The sequence below is a fragment of the Pyrgilauda ruficollis genome, unplaced genomic scaffold (assembly GCF_017590135.1).
Source record: "Pyrgilauda ruficollis isolate IOZ18807 unplaced genomic scaffold, ASM1759013v1 scaffold22, whole genome shotgun sequence".
NCBI classification, from domain to species: domain Eukaryota; kingdom Metazoa; phylum Chordata; class Aves; order Passeriformes; family Passeridae; genus Pyrgilauda; species Pyrgilauda ruficollis.
The window spans coordinates 6447998-6473195 of NW_024521428.1; the positions used below are offsets into that span (position 1 = coordinate 6447998).

The 25198-nt window shown below is 41.8% G+C and overlaps 2 protein-coding genes across 6 annotated transcripts in view; one reads left to right on the forward strand and one right to left on the reverse strand.

Annotated features, from left to right (window-relative positions):
- The first annotated feature begins 1126 nt into the window (after positions 1 to 1126).
- Positions 1127 to 14016, forward strand: NIPA2 (NIPA magnesium transporter 2). Its single transcript, XM_041468580.1, has 8 exons — positions 1127 to 1356; positions 4316 to 4372; positions 8155 to 8218; positions 8567 to 8782; positions 10476 to 10532; positions 11305 to 11395; positions 11941 to 12101; positions 13060 to 14016. The coding sequence occupies exons 4-8, from the start codon at positions 8644 to 8646 to the stop codon at positions 13695 to 13697; spliced, it is 1086 nt and encodes a 361-aa protein (XP_041324514.1). The 5' UTR covers positions 1127 to 1356; positions 4316 to 4372; positions 8155 to 8218; positions 8567 to 8643; the 3' UTR covers positions 13698 to 14016.
- Positions 14017 to 16540: 2524 nt separating this feature from the next.
- CYFIP1 (cytoplasmic FMR1 interacting protein 1) overlaps positions 16541 to 25198 on the reverse strand; it is an 83161-nt gene continuing 74503 nt past the window's right edge. For all 5 annotated transcript variants that reach the window (XM_041468576.1, XM_041468573.1, XM_041468574.1 and 2 more), the window contains 6 exons: positions 23500 to 23630; positions 21173 to 21245; positions 19974 to 20068; positions 18645 to 18883; positions 17611 to 17758; positions 16541 to 17161 (listed from right to left, as the gene is read on the reverse strand). In XM_041468576.1, the coding sequence (XP_041324510.1) occupies positions 16997 to 17161; positions 17611 to 17758; positions 18645 to 18883; positions 19974 to 20068; positions 21173 to 21245; positions 23500 to 23630 (851 nt within the window). In that variant the 3' untranslated portion in view covers positions 16541 to 16996. The remainder of the gene's footprint in view (positions 17162 to 17610; positions 17759 to 18644; positions 18884 to 19973; positions 20069 to 21172; positions 21246 to 23499; positions 23631 to 25198) is intronic.

Here is a 25198-nt window from a genome sequence, read left to right on the forward strand (position 1 = left end):
AGCAGGTAATGTGATGAGGAGTGGCTTTGTCACGTGTATCCTGCCAAGGGAAAGCCAAACTGGTTTTGTTTCCAGGTCTTTCCGGGTGTTGCAAAAATGAAGCAGCTGCTTGTGCAGACTGGGATAATGTCAACACAAATCCTGAGAAGACTGAAAAAATAGGAACTGCTGTCACTAAGGGATGTGACAAAACTGTTTTGAGTTTAAAGAGCTGCATCTTCCACGTGGAGATACCACAGGTATTTTGGCAGTGTTGGTTGTTCAGAATTGATGTTACAAGGCGGCTGTGTAAAGCATACTCAGAGATAGTCATGAAGAAACCAAAGAACCCTCTGAGCCTGAAGTTATGACTTTCAAAGACTCCTTGTGTGCGAGGACAAATATTTGTCTAACGGTATTTATCCATTTCTTTTGTATGAGATTAAAGCAGTTTGGGTAAAGCACATGCTGAGAGTGGATGACCTGGATTAAATTGATTGATTAACCTTCCCTTTACCTGGCTCAATAAAGTGTCTCTCTCCCTTGCTTGTGTTTATTTCAGCCTGCACAAGAGAAGGCTTCGGGGTGACCTAATTGCAGCCTTCCAGTACCTGAAGGAAACTTTTAGGAAAGATGGGGCAAGATTGTTTATGTAGTGACAGTGCAGGAGGGAATGGTATCAAAGTGACAGAAGGTATGTTTTAGATTAGATATTAGGAAAAATTCCATACTGTGAGGGTGAAGAGGAGCTGAAACAGGTTGCCCAGAGTTGTGGATGTCTCATCTCTGGAAGTGGTAATGATCAGACCGGATGGGGCTTTGAGCGAGCTGGTCTAGACAAAGGTGTCCCTGTCCACGGCAAGGTGGGTTGAAACTGGATGATCTTCAAGGTCCCCTTCCGACCGAAACCACTCCGTGATTTTACGATTTTCTGTGAGTGTAAAATCGCCGCATCGCGGATGCTGGCAGGGCCGGGCCGGGGCAGTGACCGACCCCGGCAGCAGGGCGGCCGCAGCGAGCACATCGAGCGTGCCGGCAGCCAGCCCGGAGCGGGGGCCCGCCGCCGGCCCGACCGGCCCGGGGAAGGCGGGGCTGCGCCAAGGGGAATGTGACCCGCGGCGGGCGGGGCTCGGGGCCGGGCCGCGCCCCTTCCGGCGGCCGCTGCCGGAACCGCGGAGCGGAGGGGGCGTACGGGCCCGGGACACCGCCTCGCCTTGCGCTGCCGCCGGTCCCTCCCGCCCCGTCCCGTCCCGTCCCCTCATGGCGCTGGAGCGGACGGGCACCGGCCCCTCCCACCGCCCGCTCCGACCTCCCCCGCCCCCGTCTCCTCTTGGTTCGCCGCTCCCGGCGGGCATGTGAGAGGGGCCGTGACCGCAGGTAACGGCGGGGAGAGGCGGGGAGGGGGCCCGGCCGGCCCCGCGGGGGGAGGCGGCAGGCGGGGCTCCTTCCCCGCGGAGCGCTCGGCGCCAGGCCCTCGGTGCCGGGCGCTGCGGGTGAGAGCGAGCGGGGCGCGGGGCTCCGGGCCTCGCCTCTGGCTGGGCAAGCCCAAGGGTGCTTTCTCCGTAGTGGGAAACTTGTGCTTTGGTCCGAGAAGGCCGAGATTAAAAGCTCTAAATCGGGCTGTTTGCGGGGTTCTCCCCGCGGGCAGAGGTTTCCAGCGGCTCCGGGTCTGCCCGTGCTCCGGAGCCGCTGTGCCCCGTTCTGGCGTGTGCGTGTCCTTAAGCAGGGAGCTAAACTGGTTTGTCTTCGCTTTGGTCCAGGCTTGAGTTATCCCAGGTTGAGTCTTGTGCAGCCTGCTTCCAGAGCACCTTCAGAACTTCAGAGCCCTGGTGCCTCATCTAGACGTGGAGAAAGTAGTCGTAGCTTTGCATTGTAATTCATTGTAGTCTTAAGCTGACATGGGGAGGTTTAGATTGGACATTAGGAGGAATTTCTTCATAGGCAGGGTGATGAGATGTTGGAGTGGTTGACCAGGGAGGTACCTGCTGGAGTCACTGTCCTTGGAGCTGTGTAAGAAAAGACTGGATGGACGTGGCACTTAGTGCCAAGGTCTGTTGGCATAGAGGTGGTTGGGTTATAGGTGTGACTCTGTCTTTTGCAGCCTAGCTGATTCTGTGATTCAGAGTGAAGATACTGCCTGGATCTAAGTCCTTCGTCCCTGTTTTTTCCTCCCAATCTTTTTCAAGCAGTCAACTTTCTCTGTTTCACTGCAATGTCTTTAACATTGTTTTTACTGAAAATGTGATAAATGTAAGTCTTTGTGGTTCTGTCTTAATGCCTTTGATGTGCCTCCTTGTATTCAGTTAGGGCTTTTCCCCCTGGAAGGCAACAGCTTCATTAATAGAAAATTATTCCGTAAGGTTTCGTTGGTATCGTATTTAGAATTCAGTGTCACACTAGTTCTGCTTTTGTTAAAGTACTTAATTCTGATGATAAAATCCTGTCAAACAAGAAAGGTTATCAGTTGTGTCAAAAGAGTACCTGTGACTAATGTATAGATTGGACTTTAACTTCCTGGATTATCTTAAATTTGAAACTGCCCATATTAAATACCAAAGGTGGAACTTCAGTGGCCCTGTGCTGGTTATTCCTCCCACAAGAGTGGAACTCATGTGCCAGGTACAGCAAAGATGAGGCAAGTCTAACCTTGAGTCTATTTTGATAGCTTTCCATGTAACAGTCAATGCAGTATCAGTTGTAAAGCACTGCCTGTAGTTTGTATTCAGTTAATGAATAACACTGTTATAGTGAAGATACTTTTTAGCTTTATGTGAAAGTGCTTTAATTAAAAGTCAGTTTTTTATGGAATAACTACAAGTAGCACATGCAAAGAATAGGTTTTTTATGTGGATTTTGTTTCCTCCTAGGTTCATAAGATGAAGTGATTGTTGCTTTTGCTTTATAAATAGAAATCTACTGTAAAGTATTAATTTTCCCCATAGTTTATCTAAACCTTTTAAAATAGACAACTGTAGAATAGTTAAAGTATGTTTTGCTTTCTGAGCATGTGATAGTGCCTCTAACATTATATGTGTGCATATATATATAACATAAATATGATTTTAGTTTCCCTGTGTGTAATATGTAAATAATTATGTGTATAAGTTTAGGCCGTTTTTAACTTTGACAGAGCTGGAAAACTTTATCCTGTATTGGGGAGAATGTGCAGTACAAAATTGAACGTATTGTATCCTAAACAGTGTGTACAGGATCTGTAGGTACTGTGTGCATCCATCTTGGCCTTTTAAATGTGCACATGACTAAGGTTTGAACTCTTTTAACCTAATACTCTGTTGTGTCTGTCCTTCAGTGTTCTCTCTGTACCTCTGTTTAAAAGATATGTTTGTGAGTGGATGGAAGCTGACTGAGGAAGGCTTGGATTTAATAATTAGGTATATTTGGGGGCTTTTAGTAATCTTACTGAGAACATTTCTGTGTTCATACTCCCCACTGCCCCATCATTCTGTGTATCCAAAGGAGGGCTGCAAAGATGGTGAAGGGGGTAGAGGGGAAGCTGTGCGAGGAGCAGCTGAGGCCACTTGGTCTGTGCAGCCTGGAGAAGAGGAGCTCAGGGGAGACCTCATCAGGGTCTACAGCTTCCTGATGAGGGGAAGCAGAGGGGCAGGCACTGGTCTCTTCTCTCTGGTGACCAGTGACAGGACCCAAGGGAATGGCCTGAAGCTGTGTCAGGGAAGGTTTGGGTTGGATATTAGGACAATGATCCTCACCCAGCGGGTGGTTGGCACTGGAACAGCAGCAGCCTGACAGAGTTTAAACGTGTGTGTGTTCAGGCACATGGTGGGTTTCCTGGGGCTGTCCTGTGCAGGGCCAGCAGCTGGACTTGATGATCCTTGTGGGCTCCTTTCAACTCAGTATCTTCTGTAATTCTGTATAAACATCCTCTGAAAACTCACCATATCAAAGCAAATAATTAAAACTTGATATTAGTTATCTTGCAATAAAAGTGCCTTATCACTTTAGTTACAGAATGAGACTGAAAGAATTAGGAAAATATTTCAGTTCAACTTCAATATGGTACCTTCTAAAGAATAACTTAGATCACAGGTTAGTTTCTTTGATTTGTGAAGTGAAAAGCAAAAGGATGAAATAACTGTGGCTTCAGGCAAGCTGTATCTAAGGAAGATCAAATCTAAAATCACACTGATTTGTTACGCAAGTGTTTCTGAAACAAAAATCCTCTTCCTTTTTAAAGCATAGATTGGACATGGTCTTGTGTGTCATGCATGAAAATTAAATTGTCTTGAAATAATGGACTTTTTTTTTTTTGCCAAATTCTTAACATGCCAGTTAATGCTATTTTTGATTTCTGTTTTAGAAACCTAACTTCGAAATACTTAAGAAGTGGATGCCTCTGGATTTTGGAACAAAATTGGTATGTATAATGAGCTATAATGAGCTGTCTACAGGCTCATCACCAAATGTTTGGATTTCTGTTTTCTTAGGGAATGTTTGTTTCATGTAGATTTATACTTATGGAAAGGAAGAAGGGAACACATAATAGCCAACATGACACATAATAGTCAATGTGTATTTGTTAAAGCATCTTGTTGATTCAACCACCTTTTCTTCCCTGACAAGCTTTATGGCTAGAAAGGCATTAAATAGGTGCTTGATTCCAATGTTAGAAACATGTAACTTAAACAGAATTGACAGTAAAATACCGCAGAACAGTTCAAAAGGTGCAGAATGGCTGTACCTAGAGTATTACTGTCTTGTCAAAGCAGGCTTTTGTTCAAAAATCTTCCATCATGTCTGAATCTTTGGCTATTTAATGTTATTGATCTGGCTCAAAAGACAAAGAAATAATCAATAACATTGGGCAGGGAAGGATTGCTAGTGTGTAACCTTGGTTGAATGTTTTCAGGAAACATTTCTAAAAACAGAGATGTTTTTTAATAGGAGTAAATGGAAGATATTTCACCCAGGCAGGAGTAATTTGCTGTACAAGTGCAGGAGGTTGTACCAATAGAGAAGTTGAAAATGACTCAACAGTAGGTGACTGGAGAAAAAGGGCTAAAAAACCCACCTGGTTTGGACATTTAAAAAGAAATACAGTCTACCACTTACTGCAGAAGTGATAATAACTCAAGCCAAAGTACTATATACAGCTTTGGAAATTGCACTTGAAAAAGGCTTTTGGGAAAGAACCCAGAGGGTGGCACAGCAGGAGACACCTGCAGGGTAATGTCGATATGTGGATTCAAAGATAAAGGGACTTGTATCTTTTTCCAGCAGTGGGATTTGGTAGTAAAAGTGAAGATGATCAGATAATGAGAGTTCCTAATGGCATCAAAGCATGGCTGCCACGTTTTTGAAGTTTCCTTTGCAAGAATTTTGTGGGAGAAGTTTGGCTGAATTATCTATAATGAGGAGCAGCAGTGAATTATGTAGTACATGGCAAAGGGTTGAAGTAAATGGCCTTTTAAGGTCATTTTTTTTCTTAATGGCATCATCCTGATCATAGTTGAAAAGAGCAGGTTTTAAAAAAGATTCTTGAATTTGAATAATGTAGTGTATATTTAGATTATTTCTCGTAAGTCTTTTAAGACTGTCTACTTAACTCTAGAGGGCTTGTGGCCAAGTAAGCAAAGTTGGAACAATGCACCATGTCTGCCTTTCCCAGCTCTAATTATTGCTTCCATACAATGTACAGCTTGTGGAAGTGATACTAATTTTCTTTGGCTGGTAACTCCCATATTCTTACTTATGCTTATCTTCTCTTAAATGTAATATATTACTTCTTCTCATTACACCACTTTTAATGTTTCTGAATATTTAGAGAGGTCACTTGCTGCAATAAATGTAACATCTTTGGAGCACTGTGTTTGTGCTGCTTTTGAGAGAAAACGACTTCTGAGCCAACAGGCAAAATGCTAACCTGTGTTTTAGACCAGAGAGTCTGTATCTTGCTAGCATTTATGATACATTTGGTTACATCTTGAAAATAAGAAAAAAAACTTTATGGCTAATCTGGATTTGCTTATCTCCCACAGTTTTTTTTTCGCATTCCGAGTTTCTGCTTCGATCCGTGTCTGATAACCTTCAAACCCAGTTCCCTGTGTGGTCTGTCATTGCACTGTTGCACACTGAGAGTTATGACTCATGACACCAGCAGATCCACAGGCAATCCATTAATGAGTGGCTCTTGGAGGCATGATAGATGTTGTAGCTTCTGCGAATAGGAGAGTCTCAGCCCTTCTTTGCTTCTCTGAAGTCAGAGCAGGAAACTAGTACGCCTCCATGACACGCTGGTCTTGAGTGGATGAAGTGTTCTATGTGTTAAAATCAGCTGTGAACTTGATTAGAGAACCTTTGCAGCACTGCATGACTGCCAGCTTTGTTTAACTCCTACATTTTCTGGCTTTTCTCTGTTTATAACCTAGTAGTGGCCCTGGCTGCTGGAATGCAACAGCTTTGGCATGTCCCAGGGCAGAAACATGAGAGGCGTTATTTATTCCAGAAACTGCTCATTTCATGGCATTTTCTCATGCCCATAGATAATTTTTCTTGATTATATTTATAAGCATGCATTAGTTCTTCTTTTACTAAGTCTTAGGGTTAGAATTAAAGTCTTGATTTCCTAAAGTGTAAAACTTCCAGTGCCTGGTACTGCTTTGACCTTCCACATGTCAGTTCTTCACATGCAAATTATATCTGCTGTATAACAGAGGGAACCAGATCTCTTCAGAAGGAGGCTGGGTCCACCATGGCTGTGTGACATGTGTCTGCAACTGTAGACATCTGAATAAACCTTAGGTGGAAATAAGGCAGTCCAGCCAAAGCAGAAATGGGACTGGCTGTGTCTGTGAGGACAAATAAATATGATGGGAAGAGCTAGCAGTAATTTATCTGAATTTATGTAATGTAAGTGGTTGAGATTTGAGTCATTTACAAGGTTAACAAAGTGGTTGACAGGGCACTTCAGCATATTTGAGACATAGGGGAAAGTAGAAATACTAGTTTTGAAGTGTAACATCCTTTTCAAGTCTAAATTCATAAAATTACCTGTGAGCACACAAGGTTCTTCGTTCTTCTGCAATCAAATTCTTCCTCTGCTGCAAAGAAAAGCAGCCTGTGCTTTTCCCTTGTCTCTGGTATGCAGTGGGTGGAAGGTGTCAGGATGGGAGTAACTGATGCTCTTTTCCTCTGTCAGTGTAGGTGAAGGTATGCAAGTCAGAGAGGGAAGAAAAGGAAAAAAAAAAAAGAAGTGGCTTTGCCAGTATGGAGAGTTCTCTTTTAGTAAAAAGCTGCACCAGTAAAAATAATCCCATTAATAATATAGCTAACTGTTGAAAAAACTGGTAAAGTAGAAAGCTTAGCAAAACCAGCCCCTCCTCCCCCAAGTGATGCTATACCAGTGTCACATTTTGCACCAGCTGGAGTTGGAAGAACATTATAAGCTCAGTTACCTGAACAGAGTGCCTTACACCTGCTACAACAGATGGTGGAGAGAACAGCCACAAAAGTCTTATGTCTTTTCCTTGCATTAAAAACTTCTTCAAGGGACTGAAAATCTTGTTTGAATTTAAAACCAGGATGATATTTTATGTAGTTGGTGAGGTGGCTGGGTTTGGTCTGTCTCATGCACTGATGGTTTGTCTTTCTTGGTTTCATTTTTTTAGGTGGTTTTGTGTCATGCAAGAGTCTAGTTTATTTTTAAAAGTTTATAGGAAGTGAAAGCACTCTATTGTAGATAATTTACTTACTTTCTCCCACCAAATAAGATCTTAAAAATCACTGTGCAAGTATTAAGGGAAGTAAATTTGAGAATTTTGAACTGTGGCTCATGCAGTATTTTGAGTTGTGCTATGTTGAGTGGTTATTGTTTTCCTTTACTTTTCCACAGCCTAACGGGTTGCAAGTAAGAGGATCTGTGCTCAGTTTTAATGCTAACCTACCAATAGCTCTCTGTTAGGTTTTCCTAGAGGTATAGCAAATTAACCAAAGTTGAAAGCATAAAAGTACAGGGAAAAGTAGTATTGAAAGGTGCTTCATACAAGTATGGGAAACTGTGTAAAATAATATAACAAAAGACTTATTTCTTGACAGATTTTCCTGTTAAAGAGTAATTGCATGTGCATGCATGTGAGGTTTGTTTGTATTAAGAAAATGGCTATATGATCAAAGATCCTTCTAATACTCTCATTTTTCTAGGGAGTTTATATGGAAGAAATGCTGCTGCGACTGTTCTCAAACTCTATTACAGACTGATTTCAATGTAAGTAATTTTTTGTTCAGTATCATGGTGTGCCAGACACAGATTTACGTACTCAATGAATAGAAAAATAACCTACATATTTGTAAAATGTCCCTAAAGTTTCTCAAGGAATTTTTGTTTGTTTGGGTTTCAGTTTTTATATGCCAGCTCAGAAATGCTTCCTTCTCTGTGTTCAGACTTGTTAGTTACTCATCCTTAGTGCAAGCTTATACATGCTTCGGTTTGCTTTTTTTTTTTGTTAACCACTCTTTGCAGAAGCCACTTGCAGGAGAACCAGTCACATGAGCTGTTGAGGATTTTCCTTTTCTACCAGCTTAATTTAATGTGTATATTTTGCTCATGTTTCAGTGTTGCATCATTTACTGTTGAGTATCAGAAGTTCTGCGCCTTGTTGATCAATGTGACGGTGTTCAGTAGTTTACGAGATGAGCCAAACTCGTGGGAAGTATGACTTCTGTATTGGTCTGGTGTTGGCTATGAGTTCCAGCATTTTCATTGGAGGAAGTTTCATCCTGAAAAAGAAAGGTCTTCTGCGGTTAGCCAGGAAAGGCTCCATGAGAGCAGGTAAGTACATACATCTTTTAATAATTTGCTGATGTTTAGGTTTTGCTGTTTAACAGAAGATTACTTCTGTTCATTAGTTCATTAAACTAATGATCTTGTTTTGACTTTCTTGGGTTTTTGTTACATGTGTATGAAACCTAAAACATAGAACCGGTGTGTTTTTTCTCAGGGTGTCAGATACCCTTAACTCCATGTGTGACACATGCTATTTAATGCATACATAATGCCCTTTGGGGACACTTGTCAAAGGATTCCTTTGTTTGTCAGTTAAGTCTAAATTGTACTTGCAAATTGCAAGCAGCACTCTTAACTATGTCTGTGCTCCTGAGTGAGTGAATTTAAGAGAGTTTTAACCATGTTTGGGTGTCAAAAGATTGTTTTAGAAAACTGAAAGTCACGTGTAGTAACTGAGTGTGATGAGTAGTGCACCTCAAGGGTTCATACTGGAAGCAATGCTATTAAATATCCTCATCAGTGATACAGACAGTGGCATTGACCACGTGTGCTGGCAGCGGGGCTGTGGAACCACACTGAGCTGAGGGGGGCAGTTGATGCTCTAGAGCAAAGGAAGTGGCATCCAGAGGGACCTGGATGGCCTTGGGGAGTGGTCTGTGCAAACCTCACGAGGTTCAACCAGAACCAGAGCAAGGTGGTGCATCTGGGTCAGGGCAACCTCTGGTATCAGCACAGGCTGGGGGATGGACAGATGGACAGCAGCCCTGCCCAGAAGGGCTTGGAGATGCTGGTACATGAGAGGCTGGATGTGACCCAGCAACGTGCACTCAGCCTCGAAAGCCAAGTATGTCCAAATCAAGTGTGACCAGCAGGGCAAGGGAGGGGATTCTGCCCCTCTGTTCTGCTCTGGTGAGACCTCACCTGCAATGCTGCATCCAGCTCCAGGATCCCCAGCGTGGGAAGGACATGGACCTGTTGGAGCAAGTCCAGAGGAGGGCCATGAGAATGATCAAAGGGACAGAACACTTCTGAGGATAGGCTGACAGAGTTGGGATTGTTAAGCTTAGAGAAGAAAAGGGACACCTTATAGCACCTTCCAGTAACTAAAGGGGGCTTATGAAAAAGAGAGATGAGATTTGGTTTTGGTTTGGTTTTGACCAGGGCCTGTGTTGAAAGGACAAGGGGCAATGGTTTTAAATTGAGAGAAGATAAATTTAGGTAGGATAGTTGCAGCATCCTCAGATGATTCAGAAGGTTGACTCTGAATATTTTTTTTCCATACCTGTCATTTTTGCTTCTAAAAGATGGTTGATCTTGAGATACATAATTCATGCCACCCTGGTTTGGAATGAGAAAATGTGATGCTTGCACATGCAATCAATCACATATAAACCATGCACAATTTCTGCAAATCAGCAGAAATCTTAGTAAGAGACACATAACTTGGTTTTTCATGTAATTTCAGTGATTTGAAAGAACTGTTGCTCAGGGTAATGCAGATATGATCATCAGTGCCATTTCTAACACAAATAAAATAACTGGTTGTAGGAGGCACAGGCACATCAGAAACTGGAGATGCTTTGATTTCAACCCTTTTACCTAGAGAGCCTACGTATCAAAAGACTGCTCGTGTTTTTAAGGGCATGGGTTGCAAAAATTATTTTATGTCATGGCAGTGTTACAAGTGACAGGGTGTCAAATGTTTTTAGTGGAATAGCCAATGTTCTTTCAATTTTAGGTCAAGGTGGTCATGCATACCTTAAGGAATGGCTGTGGTGGGCTGGACTTCTTTCAAGTAAGTATCAAAAATTATTCATCTAAGTGTCAAAAATACAATCTGTGTTATATAATTTTAATAAATAACTATGCCACAGATGGCAGCATGGTTACAAAAAAGGGAACAAGATTGAGTTTCTGCAATACATGGTAATGTTACCTGGTGATTTGATGGATGCGGTTCAGATTTTAATGTAATTTCTCTCACACCAGAAGCTCTTCCTTTAATGTAACTGCCCTCTTTGTGCAGTGGAACTAGGCAGACACTGCTTTTGTATGTCTGTGCTACCCATATACATTCTGGTTTTTGTCTTAGCAGAGAAGTGCTTAGATATATAGGATTTCTTGAAGGGAAGCATATTTTGGGATTATGCCTGTTTTTCTTAATTTTTTTCATTGCTTGAACTCTCAACTTACTGTCTGTATTCAGGTAACTATGGCTTACTGTATGTGCTGTGCTATATCGTGCTGTTGCAGATTTCTCCATGCAGAACTTCATGAGTCAAGCTGGCAGGCTGGGGAGTTACAGCACAGACACTAAAATAAAACACCTTCTGATTTGTTGGAATTAATTCTAATACCTGTTGTATGTAGTTCCACAGCCTGCTTTTAAAATTTAATAGTGGGGATGAGGGGCAGGGCTGTTAGCTGAATGCTGTAATTAGAATTTTGCATTGTTCCCCTGCTGCATGTTTGTGTCTACATGAACACTGGACATTTACTTGCCCTGTTCAGAGGTTTGTTGCATGAGACAGCCTAACTCCTGGGTTTGAATTGCTGTTCCTCTGCAGTGGGAGCTGGAGAAGTAGCGAACTTTGCTGCCTATGCTTTTGCACCAGCTACGTTAGTGACTCCTCTAGGAGCTCTCAGTGTTCTTGTAAGGTAAGAAACACTAACAGAAAGCAGTGTGACTTGAGACAGAAAAGTAAGTTATTTCTTTAGAAATATGTCACTGAACTATGCTGTAAAAAATGCACTCTTCAAATAGAGTGCTTATAAACATCAGGAGTAAGTTTTAAGTTTCTCCAAATACGTAGTGGCTATGATATGAAAGGGTTCTAGCAATGCATCTACATGTCCATCTCTGGAAAAAGCTATTGTCTTCTGCATTTCAAAAACATGAGGATCACAGCAGAGCAGTATTTTCATTCCTAAGTAAAGATTTTTTGTCTTTGTAAAATTATTTTTGCAAGTTCTTAGATATAGCATTTTTTTGGCAGACAACATAAAAAAGGGGTTCTGGGCAGAGATGCCAGATACTAACAGGTAGTTCTGTCCACAGCAAGTATCTCAAGATAAAAAATGCTATTTTTAAACTGCAGATTGTGTATGCAAGTGACTTATACAGTCAAAACAACCTGTAACTTGATGAGCAAATGAATATTACTAATCCCATGTTTGTTGTTGGTGCCTTTTTTATTTCTTAGTGCCATTCTGTCATCCTTCTTTTTAAATGAAAAACTTAATTTACATGGAAAAATAGGATGTTTGTTAAGTATACTGGGATCAACTGTGATGGTAATTCATGCTCCACAAGAGGAAGAAGTAGAAACTTTGGATGAAATGTCACACAAACTAGGTGATCCAGGTAAGAAAAATGCTGGCTTGAGCTGTACACAGCCCATCATTTCTTCATTTTATAGTTTGATTACTGCTTCATTTATAGTTTCATTCTATTCAAGTTTCAGGAAGACGGCCTGTGTCTGCTTCATGTAGACATGTCCAAATTAAGTAGAGATTTGAATTTTGTAACATAATTCCATAGAGAACTTTGCACAATGGCAAGATGAACTTGTCTGGCCTTGAATAAAGTGCCTTTATGGCAACTGAGGTGACAGTTTAAACAAATGCAGCAGCACAGGTGGATAAACAAAACTTCTATAAATTTTGATTGAAATGTGTCATCTCAAAGCCCAATTTTGAGCTGTCCTTAAAATGAAAAGGTAGGTGTTGTGGTGTCTGCTGAGAAGTAAAGTCCTACAGATGAGCTGCTATGCCTGTATGGAAGTTGAGGCACTCACAAATGCACATCTGCAAAATACTATTTATACAAAGCCAATTCTCCTATTAAACATGAGGAAATGTCCAGCACAGAGATTAAAAAGTTGTTTTTAATGAATGACCTGATCATTGGAAACCTGCTGCTGAATACAGCCACCTGCCAAAACGTATCTCCTAAAAAAGACAGTTCAGACTCAGGCCTGTGTCCAGTGGCATCTACACCTCAGTGAGTCTGGGGGTAAGGCAGTTTGGCAACCTAATCCTGTAGTATTTGCCAATAGACTGGTAAAGGTAATACAGCATGCCTGGGGTACAACCTTTGTTTTGGCTTGCTCACTCTAAAATCATCTAAACTGTGATGCTGGAGGAATAATGAGAAACATCCTGAGCTCTTCTGTTTAAGCTGAGTTGGTCCCATTGTTAATGAGTGTTTTCCCTGCACCCCTAAGATAAATACCCCTGCTTCTGATAAATAGAGTCCATAAGTAACAAGTGTGTCCATTAGTGTCTATAAATAACAAGATTTTTTTTTCCTCCAACCACAGGTTTTGTGGTGTTCGCGACGCTCGTTGTCATTGTGTCTTTAATTCTAATATGTGTGGTGGGACCTCGCCATGGACAGACCAACATTCTCGTGTACATAACAATTTGCTCTGTAATTGGAGCCTTATCAGTCTCCTGTGTCAAAGGTCTGGGCATTGCTATAAAGGAACTTTTTGCAGGAAAACCAGTGCTGAAACATCCATTGTCTTGGATTCTGCTGCTAAGCCTTACTGTCTGTGTGAGCACGCAGATCAACTATTTAAACAGGGCTCTGGATATATTCAACACTTCAATAGTGACTCCAATATATTATGTAATCTTCACAACATCTGTTTTAACTTGTTCTGCCATCCTTTTCAAGGAATGGCAACACATGGCGGCTGATGACATTATTGGCACCTTCAGTGGCTTCCTGACTATTATTGTGGGGATCTTTTTATTGCATGCCTTCAAAGATGTTAACTTCACCCTAGCAAACCTGCCCCTCTCTCTGCGGAAGGATGATAGAGCAGCAAATGGCACTTTGCTGAGCACATATGACAGTTTTCATGATGATGAAGAAAGTTCTGCCTGCCTAGGTGAAATGCAATCCACTGAGAGTCTCTCAGCCAGAAGAAATGGAAGCCTGTCACCCTTCTGAAAATATCTACGTGTTACTTAAGAAAAGAACAATTCTGTAACCCTGGATTTTTTTTTTTCCTGCTGTGAAATGTCTGAGCTTGTCTGGAAAGTCATGTACTTTTTAACAGTATATGTAGACAATCGTTGATTTTTGAGTTTGATTTGTTTGGATAAAGAACACTGAAATGTTTTTTATTTGCCTTACTTTTACTTTAAAAAGTACTAAAATGACCTCAGACCACAATTGGTTTTGTTGCTTAAGTTATGTGTAAATACTTTCATTTCATTCTTCTGTTTTTAAGATGTATTGCACTAATTACAATTTTATCAAAAATAAATGGCTTTATTTCTGCATTGGTGGTAAAAAGGTTGCAGCAAACCTGAATCCTTTGTACTTGTGCCCTGACTGACCATGGAGTGACTGCAACCATATTGAAACAGGAGCTGCAGTAACTACTCCTGTCCTAGTTTGTAGAAGAGAAAAGGTTACAACCAAGCACAACTGAGCCTTTGCAAATAAAGGTTAGGTAAAGCTGTATGCAAAAGTTGCTGGATTTGCATAAAAAACCCCCGACTTTACCAAATCAGAGTAACAGGCTGGCAGAAACAGGAAGGCAGTAGCTGGTGTTCGGTGTGGATAGGTGAGATGGTAGCTCCTGCTATGACAATTTATGCAGAAGGAAGGATCTCAGTCATTACTAGTAGCCAAAGAAGCTGCTCCCTCTTCTGTAACAGAGGTCAGGTTCTGTCTGTGCTGCACCATGTTGCCCTGGCTCTGCAGACCTGCTCTGTGTTCCTGATGTTACAGCTTGAACTCACAGAATTGCTGTTTTGTTTGCTGCAACACTGAGATTTAAAAAAAAAAAGCCAAAAAAATGAAACATGAATGACATTGCTTAAAAATTCAACAATACAACAACAATTCACTGTTGTAAAGGCAGAAAATAAAAATTAGGGAAGAAGGTTTTATAAGAACTTTCTACCATGCATGTGAAAGTTGGAAATACTTGGGACAGAGACTAATAGTTACTGCTCAATGTTGTCAGGTTTAGTGCTTAGTAGTGAAGAGAAATTAAGATTCTTTCTAGGACAGAAAAAACCCCAACCTGTTTACCACCTGTGAAACAAAATTCTGCTGGCCTTCCTTTCATATGTGTCATAACATACAGGAGGGGTGAAGGTGTCAAACAAGAAAAATGTTTTTGCTAAGAACTAATTGGAAATGAAAAAGTTACACCTTTTGTGCACCTTGCTGCATTTCTCCTTTTAGGTAGGAAAGGTTATACTAGGCAAAGGATATTTAGCTCCTATCAAGTCTATAATACTTTTTGAAAAATAATAAAAATTTACATTATAAAAATGGGAAACAAACATCTCCTAGGACTAATGTCTGAATTGTCTTAAACTCTTTTTCCCCTCAGTGATCATAAAATATGTATTTAATAGCAGTTTTAAGACATTATGGAACAATTCTCTTACTGAAAGTTAATTGGTAAGAATTTGAAATTATTCACATCACGATTAGTTATCAGTTATTTTTAAATAGTCCTTAAACAAAATCAGGCTTTATTAATTAACCATTTCTGCACCAGTGCCGAGCCAGTATCTCAGGCATACAAGACATCCTTAAACCAATGGCAATGTCAGCAAATGAGGAAAGTTGTTCATTTGCTTAACTGAACCTGGAAGCACAGGGAAGCATCTGGCTGACCAAAAGCCTTCTGTGAACTAAAAGACTGTTTCTTAAAGAAGATCATCTGTAAAACACCTTGTAAAAGAAATCCTGCAACAAGCTGGTGTAACAAAGCACTAGTGCTTCTGACTTCTGTCTCCCACGCACCGGGCAGCCTTGTGTGCACTCTCACCACGACAGACACCACTCCAGAATGGCAGCTCTCGAGCACAGATGTCCTAGGGAAACCTGTGATTGTGGAAAGTTGCTGGTAGATTGCCTGGAAAATCTCCATCCTGTTTTGCTGAGGAAATTTCAGTTAATTTCTTTCCTCAAAATCGAGTTCTCTGCCACTCCAATACCTACATTTCCTCACTTCCTGTGTACCTCTTCTGTCAGATGTTCATTTCTACCCACTGTTGGAATCAATTCCTTGGCTGTGTAGCACCGAAAGAGCTGAGCAGGAAAAAGACATGCTGTAACTTAGCCATTAACTACCAAAAGGGAAGGAAGGAAAACAGGTTCTCAAAGGGATGCATTTTTGGTTTCACACTATAGGTTAGAAACCAAGTAACATCTCCACAAATCCACATCCTGGGTAAAACATGTAATTATCTGTCTGTGTCTGTTTTGGTCATCTTAACATCTTGGTTAGGGCTGATCCCAAAGCCAGATGACAGGATCCTGGAGTAAGCAAGCAGGAGTTACTACTCTTGCCTGAATGGTTTGCTTTAAAATTCAACTTCTATAGTTGCAAAGTTTTACAATGTTACTGATGCAGTTTGCATTGTACAGCAAGTGTAATTTAACAAATACTTTCCATAATAAATAATGATTAGCATCATTAGAGTTTATGTACTGGGCTAGATTACACCTGATCACTGTAGTCAAGATTCTCCTAAACAAGAATTCCTCATCACTTGTAAATGTACAGAGGTATGTATTGCAAACCAAAATATAAACTGTGTTAGAAGCTCTCATTAGGAAAAAGTAAACAGTCTCCATTCTGATCAATCAAACTTCCACCTTTAAAAATATTAGAATCCTATCAATCACCTACATGTTAAATAAATTTGAAACAAAGACTTTAAATAACCTTCATTTCCATAATTACTGATCTCTGAGAATAGATTTGCAAAGAGGAAGAAGAATCAACTGACTAGAAAATTATTCACAAAGCACCAGCAGAGTTTGTTTTGTTATTTTTTCTCTTTTTTTTTTTTTTTTAATAAAGGCAAGTTAAGCAATTAAGGCTCTAATACAAACAATTATTCATTGATTTCTAAAAATTTTTTCTACAGAACCGTTTTTTACCCTCCACAGCCATTATTTCTATAGCTTCAGGGGAAAATTATATGAGTCCAGTCTAAAATGGCCACCTCGGACAGGAATGCAAAGACGTTTCAAAAATCTTACAGGCTTTTAATCAAAGTGTATAAAATTTTAGTCTAGAAAAATAAGTATGGATTGTATACAGTTACTGTGCTTGGAGACTGGAGAGAACAGTGTGCCACTCAAATGGCACAGGCATACTGAAAAATGCAGCTGAGAGTATTCTTCAAAACTGTTGGTGTGGGTTTTGTTTCTTGTTTTGTTTCTCACACTTTTAGCCTAAAGAGGTGCAAAAAGTATTGTTAGGTGAGAATCTAGTTGCTGGCAAGGGACTGATGAATTGGTGGCTGGAAGCAGCGCACGTGTTCCACGGGTGTGCTCTCTCCATCGCCGGACTTCAAATATTTGTCCAAAATAGCAATTATTTCATCATTCAGAATCTGGAACTTGCGAATTCTCTCAACCATTTTCTTCAAAGGCTGCAAACATCAAAAGAACACACACAGGAATTAGCTTTGGATATGAAAAGCCTTAGCCAGAAAACCAGCAAATGCTGTTGCTTCATCTCTCCCAGCAATGTTACAAACGTTTCCCTCGCACTGCTAAGCCAGTGCAAATACAAGGTGCATTTTGGGCTTTGACAGTGCTGCTTTGGGTACAAAGAAGCTCAACTTAGAGCAGGTTGTCATTTTGGGAATGAACATATGTAAGATGGAAGGCATTAAGAAAATCTTATATATTTGTGACATCAGAATTCTGCTTGACCAGTCTTCCAACTCCAGCCTTAATCTTTTGTTTCTGAAAATCCTGGTGCCCTCATTTTCAGCAATTCATTCTAAAAAAAGGATTGCCACATCTACACTACATCTGAGTACAAACAGCTGAGTTGTCTTTATTACTAAAACAAATACAGATGTTTTCAACTCACCACATTCTTGATAACCTCATCTTTGCCATCGTGCTTTTGGACTTTCAGCAGGTGGTAGCAGAAATCCAACACGTCAAAGCGCCGCTGCTGTCCCAAAAGTACGATGATCATACATCCAGCCCAGTGCAAGCCATCCCCAAAGCACTGCCTGGAAAGGAAACACACCACAGAGCACGTTTCAACTACATCTTCAAAACACAGTCGCAGCAAACACTCAGTAATCAGCCACTTCACTAAATAATAAATATGTTAGACATTCATCTAGAAAGCAAAAGCTTTGGTATATTAATTATCATTGGAGATATCACAAGCAATTCAAATTGATCCGTAACAAAAAACAGAACTCCCCCTCCTCCTTGAATTTCACGTAACAGAGTCACTCCAAAAACATTTACTGCCCATTAGACTCCTGTGGCATTACATTTCATTTTCAGTGGAAACAACACTTGCAAAGAAAACAAAGCGGGAATTCAACACCACTCTGCTCCTTTAGGCTGCAGGCATGAAAAGAAGTAAATGTCCTATGCCATTTTCTAATTGCCCAGTAAAAAGCATGTTACAGCTCAACAATTTTTCAAAATAATTATATTCTCAAAACCAACAAAACCAAGAACAAACAACAGTTCCTGGTTAACTCGTGTTAATCATATTAAATTCCAAGTGCTCATTCCTGCTATCAGAGAAGAAATACTTGTTAAATTTAGATGCACAAATATTCTGCTATTTGATTTAAGCCGGGTGTCCATAGGGGCACGACCCCTATTGAAACACACGTGCTAGGGCCCGTTTGTCACAGGATCATTCATTATACACTGGCAATACTTAAAATAGAGGGTTATTTTCACTACAGATAACAATAGTATCTGTGTTCATGGATGACGAGCCCTCGTGGTGATGGCAGCACTTCTCCCTGCTTCTGCCCTAAGCTCCTGCAGGCAGGCACACAAACACCTCCCTTCCAGCCCCGCTGCCACATCAGGACAAGCCAAGCACTGTTGCCCACAGTGGCACTGCGGGCAGCTGGCAGCACGTACTCCACAGTGAACTCGTGCATTCCCACGGGGATGCAGTAGACGAACTGCATTGCGCTCCAGAGGCGATGGAATTCCACACACTCATCCACATGCATCACCCCATTGCTGGGCAGGGGTCCACGCCAGATGGGATCATCCAGGAAGGAGCGGATCCTCGTCAGGATGACCTCAAACATGGACAGGCCGCAGCAGAGGCGTTCTTTGGTCAGCAAGTCCCCTTCCCTTGCAATTGCTATTTGCTGAAGTGGAGAGAAACAAAGAGAGAAAAAAAGCTGGTAAAATCCTGGTAAAAGCCACTTCACCACAAGATTTTATTTAAAAAAATTATAAAAAATTAATACAATACATTTTTCAGTTTCACATGATTTATTCTAGGAGAATCAGTGGAAAAAATTTTCAGAGAAAATTGTAAAATCCTTTTTAAGCAGACAGATTTTAAATGAGTAACACTAACTGCAGTAATGCTAGTCCTGGATTTATCTCAGGGAAGTTTAAAGAATTCTTTGTCTGAATGGAGGCAGAAAGCAAAACCAAAGAGTTCAGTGCTCTGCTGTACCTCCTGTGTGCGCTCTCCTCTCTCTCAGCTGCTGCTGTTAGAGATGAGAAAGCTCCAAAGAGGAGCACCAACAGGCTCAGACAAAATCCAAAAGAGGAATGCTGCTTGTGCTTGTCCCAGTTTGTGCCATCACACAGACAGCTCTCTCCTAGTGCAGCAGCACCTACTGAACTGCAGCATCTACGATGACAAAAGCAGTCTGAGTTGTGCTGCAGGTCATTCTGCTCTTACTTTCTACTATTCACATCTCAACACTAGTAAACTGCTAAGATTAGCAGGGTATTAATGCACCCTCAGCCCTGAGAAAGGGGAACAGTGCTGAAGCTGCAAAGGCAGTTCAAGAATGTTCTCTTTGGTCATTGTTTCCAGGAGACCTCAACTCAAATGACAGCTCATTTTCCAAGAGTTTCTAAATGGCTGAAAGAGTGACAGAATGTTTTTAAAACATATATACATGTGCACAAGAAAACTGATTACTTTTGGTGGAATTTGCAGGAGGAGCTCCCAGGCTGGACCTTACACTGGGAGGGTATCCCATGGTAAACATACATACCAATTAGCATTTTCCCCCAAATGTGTCACTTCTGCCCCAGTCTCAAATGCTTTAAATTTCTAAGCCTTAACAGCTTTTTCCAAATTTATGGATCTAAATAAAAATAATTTGTGTGAACAAGCTGGATGTGCAGGTTGAAGGTTGAACAGAGCTATCAGGACAGGCTTTCTGATGCTCAGAAGTTTCTTGAATTGCCTCTGACACAAAGGAGAAAGATTACCTGGGGTGTGCCAAGTCTTTCAATGAGAGGAACCAAATGTAGTGAAGCATATTTTGATTCAAGTCTCTTCATTTTAGCATCAAGTCTTTCACCCTCTGAAAGAAAAGAAAAAAAAAAGTGAACAGAGCAATCATAAATTGCAATTAACCAAGAGAATTCTTATTTTAATACAATTTTTATCCAGCAAGGAAGAAAACTGTGTTCTTTTTAGGCAACTTAACTATTAAATAGCTGGTTAATCTTCCATGCACTTTTAGAGAAATACACACATATTTTAAAATACTACATTACACGTGCAAACAGAAAGGAGGATTTGTAGCAGAGTATATCTAATTAACTAAATTCATGGAAGAATATAAGGCTCTGTTATGCTGCTTTTGCCAAGATATTTGACCCCCACTTGTACTAAGACACCTAAGTTGTCTTTATGCATAAAATGTTTGTCTCTAGAAGGTGAGGTAAAATGAGGATGCAGTGTGTATAGCAAGGCTAAAAAGCAGCTGGCACTTCCTCAACACTGGCAAGTGGGAAATGTTCTCTGGCAAATGGGAAAATACAATTTACAATGGTCTGGTTAGTTTTATGCAGAGATGCAAGTAGTTACTGTAAGCTTAGAAATATTCTCATTTTTGTAGCTGACGGGATTTCTCCAAGCAGAACAAATCAGCTAGCTCCAGCAGTGAGAAATGGAAAAGAAAGGAGACAGAGGAGAAACACAGGAAGAAGAGAGGGCAAAGGGGAAAGGGGACAGCTCACTTTCTGATGATGAGGAGAAAGATGAGGAGAGCAGATACCATAGGAAGCAATCCTGCAAGTATTCACTACTGCATACTCTGTTTAGTGAAAAGGAAGTGAAAACCCTACAGGGATCACCTTTATTTACCTACTTGCTGACAGACTCCCTACACCATTTAAATAACAATTCTATAAGCTAAACAGAAGCTTCAAAAAAGCCTCTCACTATATCCACAAAGCAGGATAATAGTGCCCTGGGCATCCATCCTGCGTTTCCTTGTCATGGCTGTAATTTGCACAGAGCATTGCCAGGAAACATTTGTTTTTTCAGCCAGGCAAACAGGCCTGGATCTAAACTTCTGTCCTGTGGTAAAAGGTGGCTGGAGGTGGTTGCTGAAGGCACAGCAGCAGGAAGGGAAAGGGGAAAGCATTACCCAAGGAAGGTATTTTCACTTTGCCGATACCTTTGACGTGAACCCTGGGCAGGATGTTTTGGAATGGCGCTGCGTGCAACAGGTCACACACTTCCTCCAGAGACTGGGACAAAAAGAAAACGAGAGGCATTTAGGAAAGAAGCATCAATCCCCAAAGCACAGCAGACCCCACAGCAGGATTCCAAGCGCAGGAATGCCGATGCCGCTGCAGAAACACCAGAGGGCAGCCGGCCTCTGTCACCAGGCAGGAGCCGCTCCGAGCCCTGCCTCTCCCCACGGATCACTCCCAAAGACCACTTCATTTCACCAGCTACTCTGCACTCCCAAAGGAACTCCACCAACTCCCCTCCCACCCTCAACTGGCAGTTCATAAAGGACAGAGTATTTATTAAATAAACTAATGGAGGATGAGTAATTTCGGTGGGAAAGTGGCAGACAGCTCCCGCGCAGACAAAAGGGGGAAGAGGCTGACTCACTGCTTGGTTATTTTTACCAGAGCCACAACCCATTATCCTAATGGGAGCTTATGGTGGTGGGAGCCTCTCCCTGCCAGGCAGGCTGAGACGTATGACAACAGCAGAGAATCATGTCTTAGGAAGTATTTTACATCTTTAGGGACAGGGGAAAGGAAGACAGATGTCTCCTGTTTCTTTGCTCCTTTGTACACACAGGGAAAATGCAGATGAGCAGAAGCAGATGCATGACTTTGCTACGACCTCTCCTCAGTTCTGAAGCAGAGACCCTACTAATTTGTAATCCCGCAACATTAACATTAGAAAAGTTGGTCATCATCCATATTCTTAGCAAAGCTAGGGTGCTGGGGGGCTCATGTGCCTTTTCCAATTCCTTTTCTAATTTCTTGATGTCAACCAGGGAAATGCAAGAGACCCACTACCAAGGATATACTCAGAATTACACATTGCACTGTGCTAAAATCTAGATTAGTTATGAGGGATGACCACAATGGAAAAATATTGAAATACATGACAAGACATGGGGACCTGACTGAGGACAAAAACAAGAGCAGAGGCAGCGAGCATGAGTGTGTGACTGGGAAGGGTAACCTCAGTGGTGCCCCAAAGAAGGCACCTCCATGCTGGTATCACTCTGGTACTGCCTCAATCCTCCCAGGAGGGAGTGATGGCCCTGCCTGGCTTTTCACCACACAGTCACTCAGCCTGAGTCCAAAGCAATCCAGCTTCTCATTCTGTTTCAGCTGTGCCATTACTGACTACAGGTTTGCTGTGTGTCCCCCCGCCCTACAATTCCTCTCCACCATGAGGGAGGGATCCTCTAACACCATCAGCAGGAACCCTGAGGAACAGCATGTCTTCGTTACCTTATCTAACACTGACAGCTTTAATACACCCTAGAGAAGCCTTCTGTGAGGGTTTATTTTTGTCCAACAGCAGGCCCCCAGCCAGCTTGCTGAGGAAATGACGTGGCTGGTTTGCAGTCAGCAAAGATCTCTGCATGCTGCCCAATCTCAGCAGCACTGTGAGGTTACACAGCCTGAGCAGGGTGCCTGTAATGCACACCAGGAAGAGACCCCCCCACCCAACATTCAACAACACCATGCAGGTAAAGAAAGGGAAGCCAGCACACCTGTTGCTGTTCTGATCCATTATCAATGCCCACCTTTCCTCTGTAAGCACCCAAAAGCATTGAAAACAAAGAAATTACAGGTCTGGGCATCTTGTTTGAACAGCAAATACTAATAACATGGGAGAAGGGTGGGAAAAGAAAACTGGAGGTAGGGATAAAGATCAGTTGTAGCACTGTGCCATCAGCTGTGGGCAGGTTTACACAGTGTAAGGTAAATTCTATATATATCAGAAGCAGCTGAAAGACTGAAACTTTTCACAGTTTTGTTCAAGCTAGGACAGATGAGTGAATTTCTGCACCAGTCAGCCATCCAAGCAGCAAGGAGGACATCCAAGGATGTCCACGTTAACTTTGTGATGTTTCAGACCTCAACAGGAATGACATGCAGGAAAGGAATACAGCAGTACCAGATGCACAGCTTGCTGACATAAAGAGTGGCCACACTGTGACTGTCTGCAGGAGTGCCATATGTGATTATAATTTACGGTGAAGATTGCAATGTCAGATCCTCAGGTACCACGCAAGAGGCAACGTCTCTCACCCAGCAAAGTCAGGCACCACTGTATCTAACAGACATGAAAGCCCCTGCAAGACTGTGAGAGAGGAGTGCAGGAAACTGTTCCTACCCATCTGCCCATCAGTAACAGCAAACTCACAGATTTCAACCTTGTTATTGATGACGTTAGTAACAAAAATATGAGAGTACATTTTGAGAGACAGATGGATTTTAAACCAGCACAGCAGGCACCTACCAGACTCTGTTCAATGAGGAGGCAAAACAGGACAGCATTTCCCACTTCCCGTAAATTCTGGAAGCAGACAGTCTTCAGTTCTGCATATTCAACAATGTCCTTCAACTGATGGTGAAAAAACTCCAAGATACCTGAAATCAGAAGAGAAACGAAAAAAAAAGTCTCAGAAGCCAGAACGAATCCAGTGATGACAATACAGGCACACTGTTACCTCAGGGAAGCAGACAAAAGATACTGGCCATGTGAATAACAGTCATAGAGATCAGGATTAATTTCAATTTCTGCTTCAAAAGCCCTTTTCTAACCCATTTGTCTATTCAAAGGTTGCAGAAATGTGCCTCTTCACACTGTTTGATGAAAATAACCAAGGGTGCAGGTTTAGACTTCCCTCTCCATGTATCTGCACATGAGATTTTATCTCCAGACATGCAGCCTAGAGGAAACTGAAAGGAGCAGCATTTAAATGCAATAAAACTCAGAGATTATGAAGTGTTAAGCTAGTGCACTGACCTTTTTAACTGGATAAATCATGCAAAGTGGAGTGCCTAACTTTTTACTCCTAGAAAAGGGAGCCAGTATGAGGTAAGAAAAAAATATAAAATACCCAGGAGCAGGAAGAGAGACTAGAGCTCTCATCTGCTTTAAGCCCTGTTCCAGCCACCGTTCCCCATGCTGCTGCGCCACTGACACACTCAATTCACAGCTGCTATTTTCATGGATGACAGAGCCAGCAAGGAGCAGAGAGCTCAGACACAGGGAAGGAGGGTAGTGTCAGGCTATAACTGATAGTGCCATGGGGCCAGAGGTGATCTGTGACCTCCCAAAGCAAATACAGAGATCACAAGTCAAACTCTGCAGGCAAGGATAGACTAGATCCTGCTGACAGGTACAACCAGAACACAGTTTCTGTCAGTTTTGCAAAAGCCGTTAAAAAACAGATAAAATTATGATTTTTCAAACCCACATAGTTTACATAAACATGTGTCTTTTCCATCAAACTTCTCCTGAGCAACAGTGATGTGTAACATCCTGGTGGACTTCCAGTCCTTGCCGTCCAGCCCCAGAAAGGCTGCACAGTCCCTTGGTTAGAGAGAAGCCCAGGAAACCACAGGCTCAGCAGCCTCTGCAGAGACCCAGTCTGGTTATCTGTCAGAGGTTCAGGCCATGTGCAGGATGGGAGAGGAAGAGCAGTAGAAACTACAGTAGGTCAGACAGCTCTTCAGCTTTTTGCAAGTTAATTCTTAGCAGCATTTCTCAATCTTTCTGCACAAGCCTGTCCCTTCTAAAAAGCCACCAAAACACTTGACTGAGAAGAAAATGCATCATAAGAAGCTTTCAAATTGCATGCTGCACACAGCAATTAATTTCCATTACACTGAATCAAGCCAGATAAATCCCCACCCAACTACATCTGAAGCAATTGAGAGAAGACAAGGAAAGAAAACACAGATGCCCTTCAGCACCTTCCCCTGAGTTCCACTGACACAACTGATGAACACTTCTCATGCAGGAGATCACACTTGGCTATCTACCCAGTGAGGCAATGGCTGAAGAGAGCACACAAACATGAAACATGAAATCCAGCCTGCAGCGTATCTCTTCCAAGGAAATTCCTCAAATTCAGAGGTGCTGGAATGCATGAAATAGAAGCTTCTCTGAGTCCCTCAGAGAGAGAAAGGAATTCAGGGATTGAATTGGA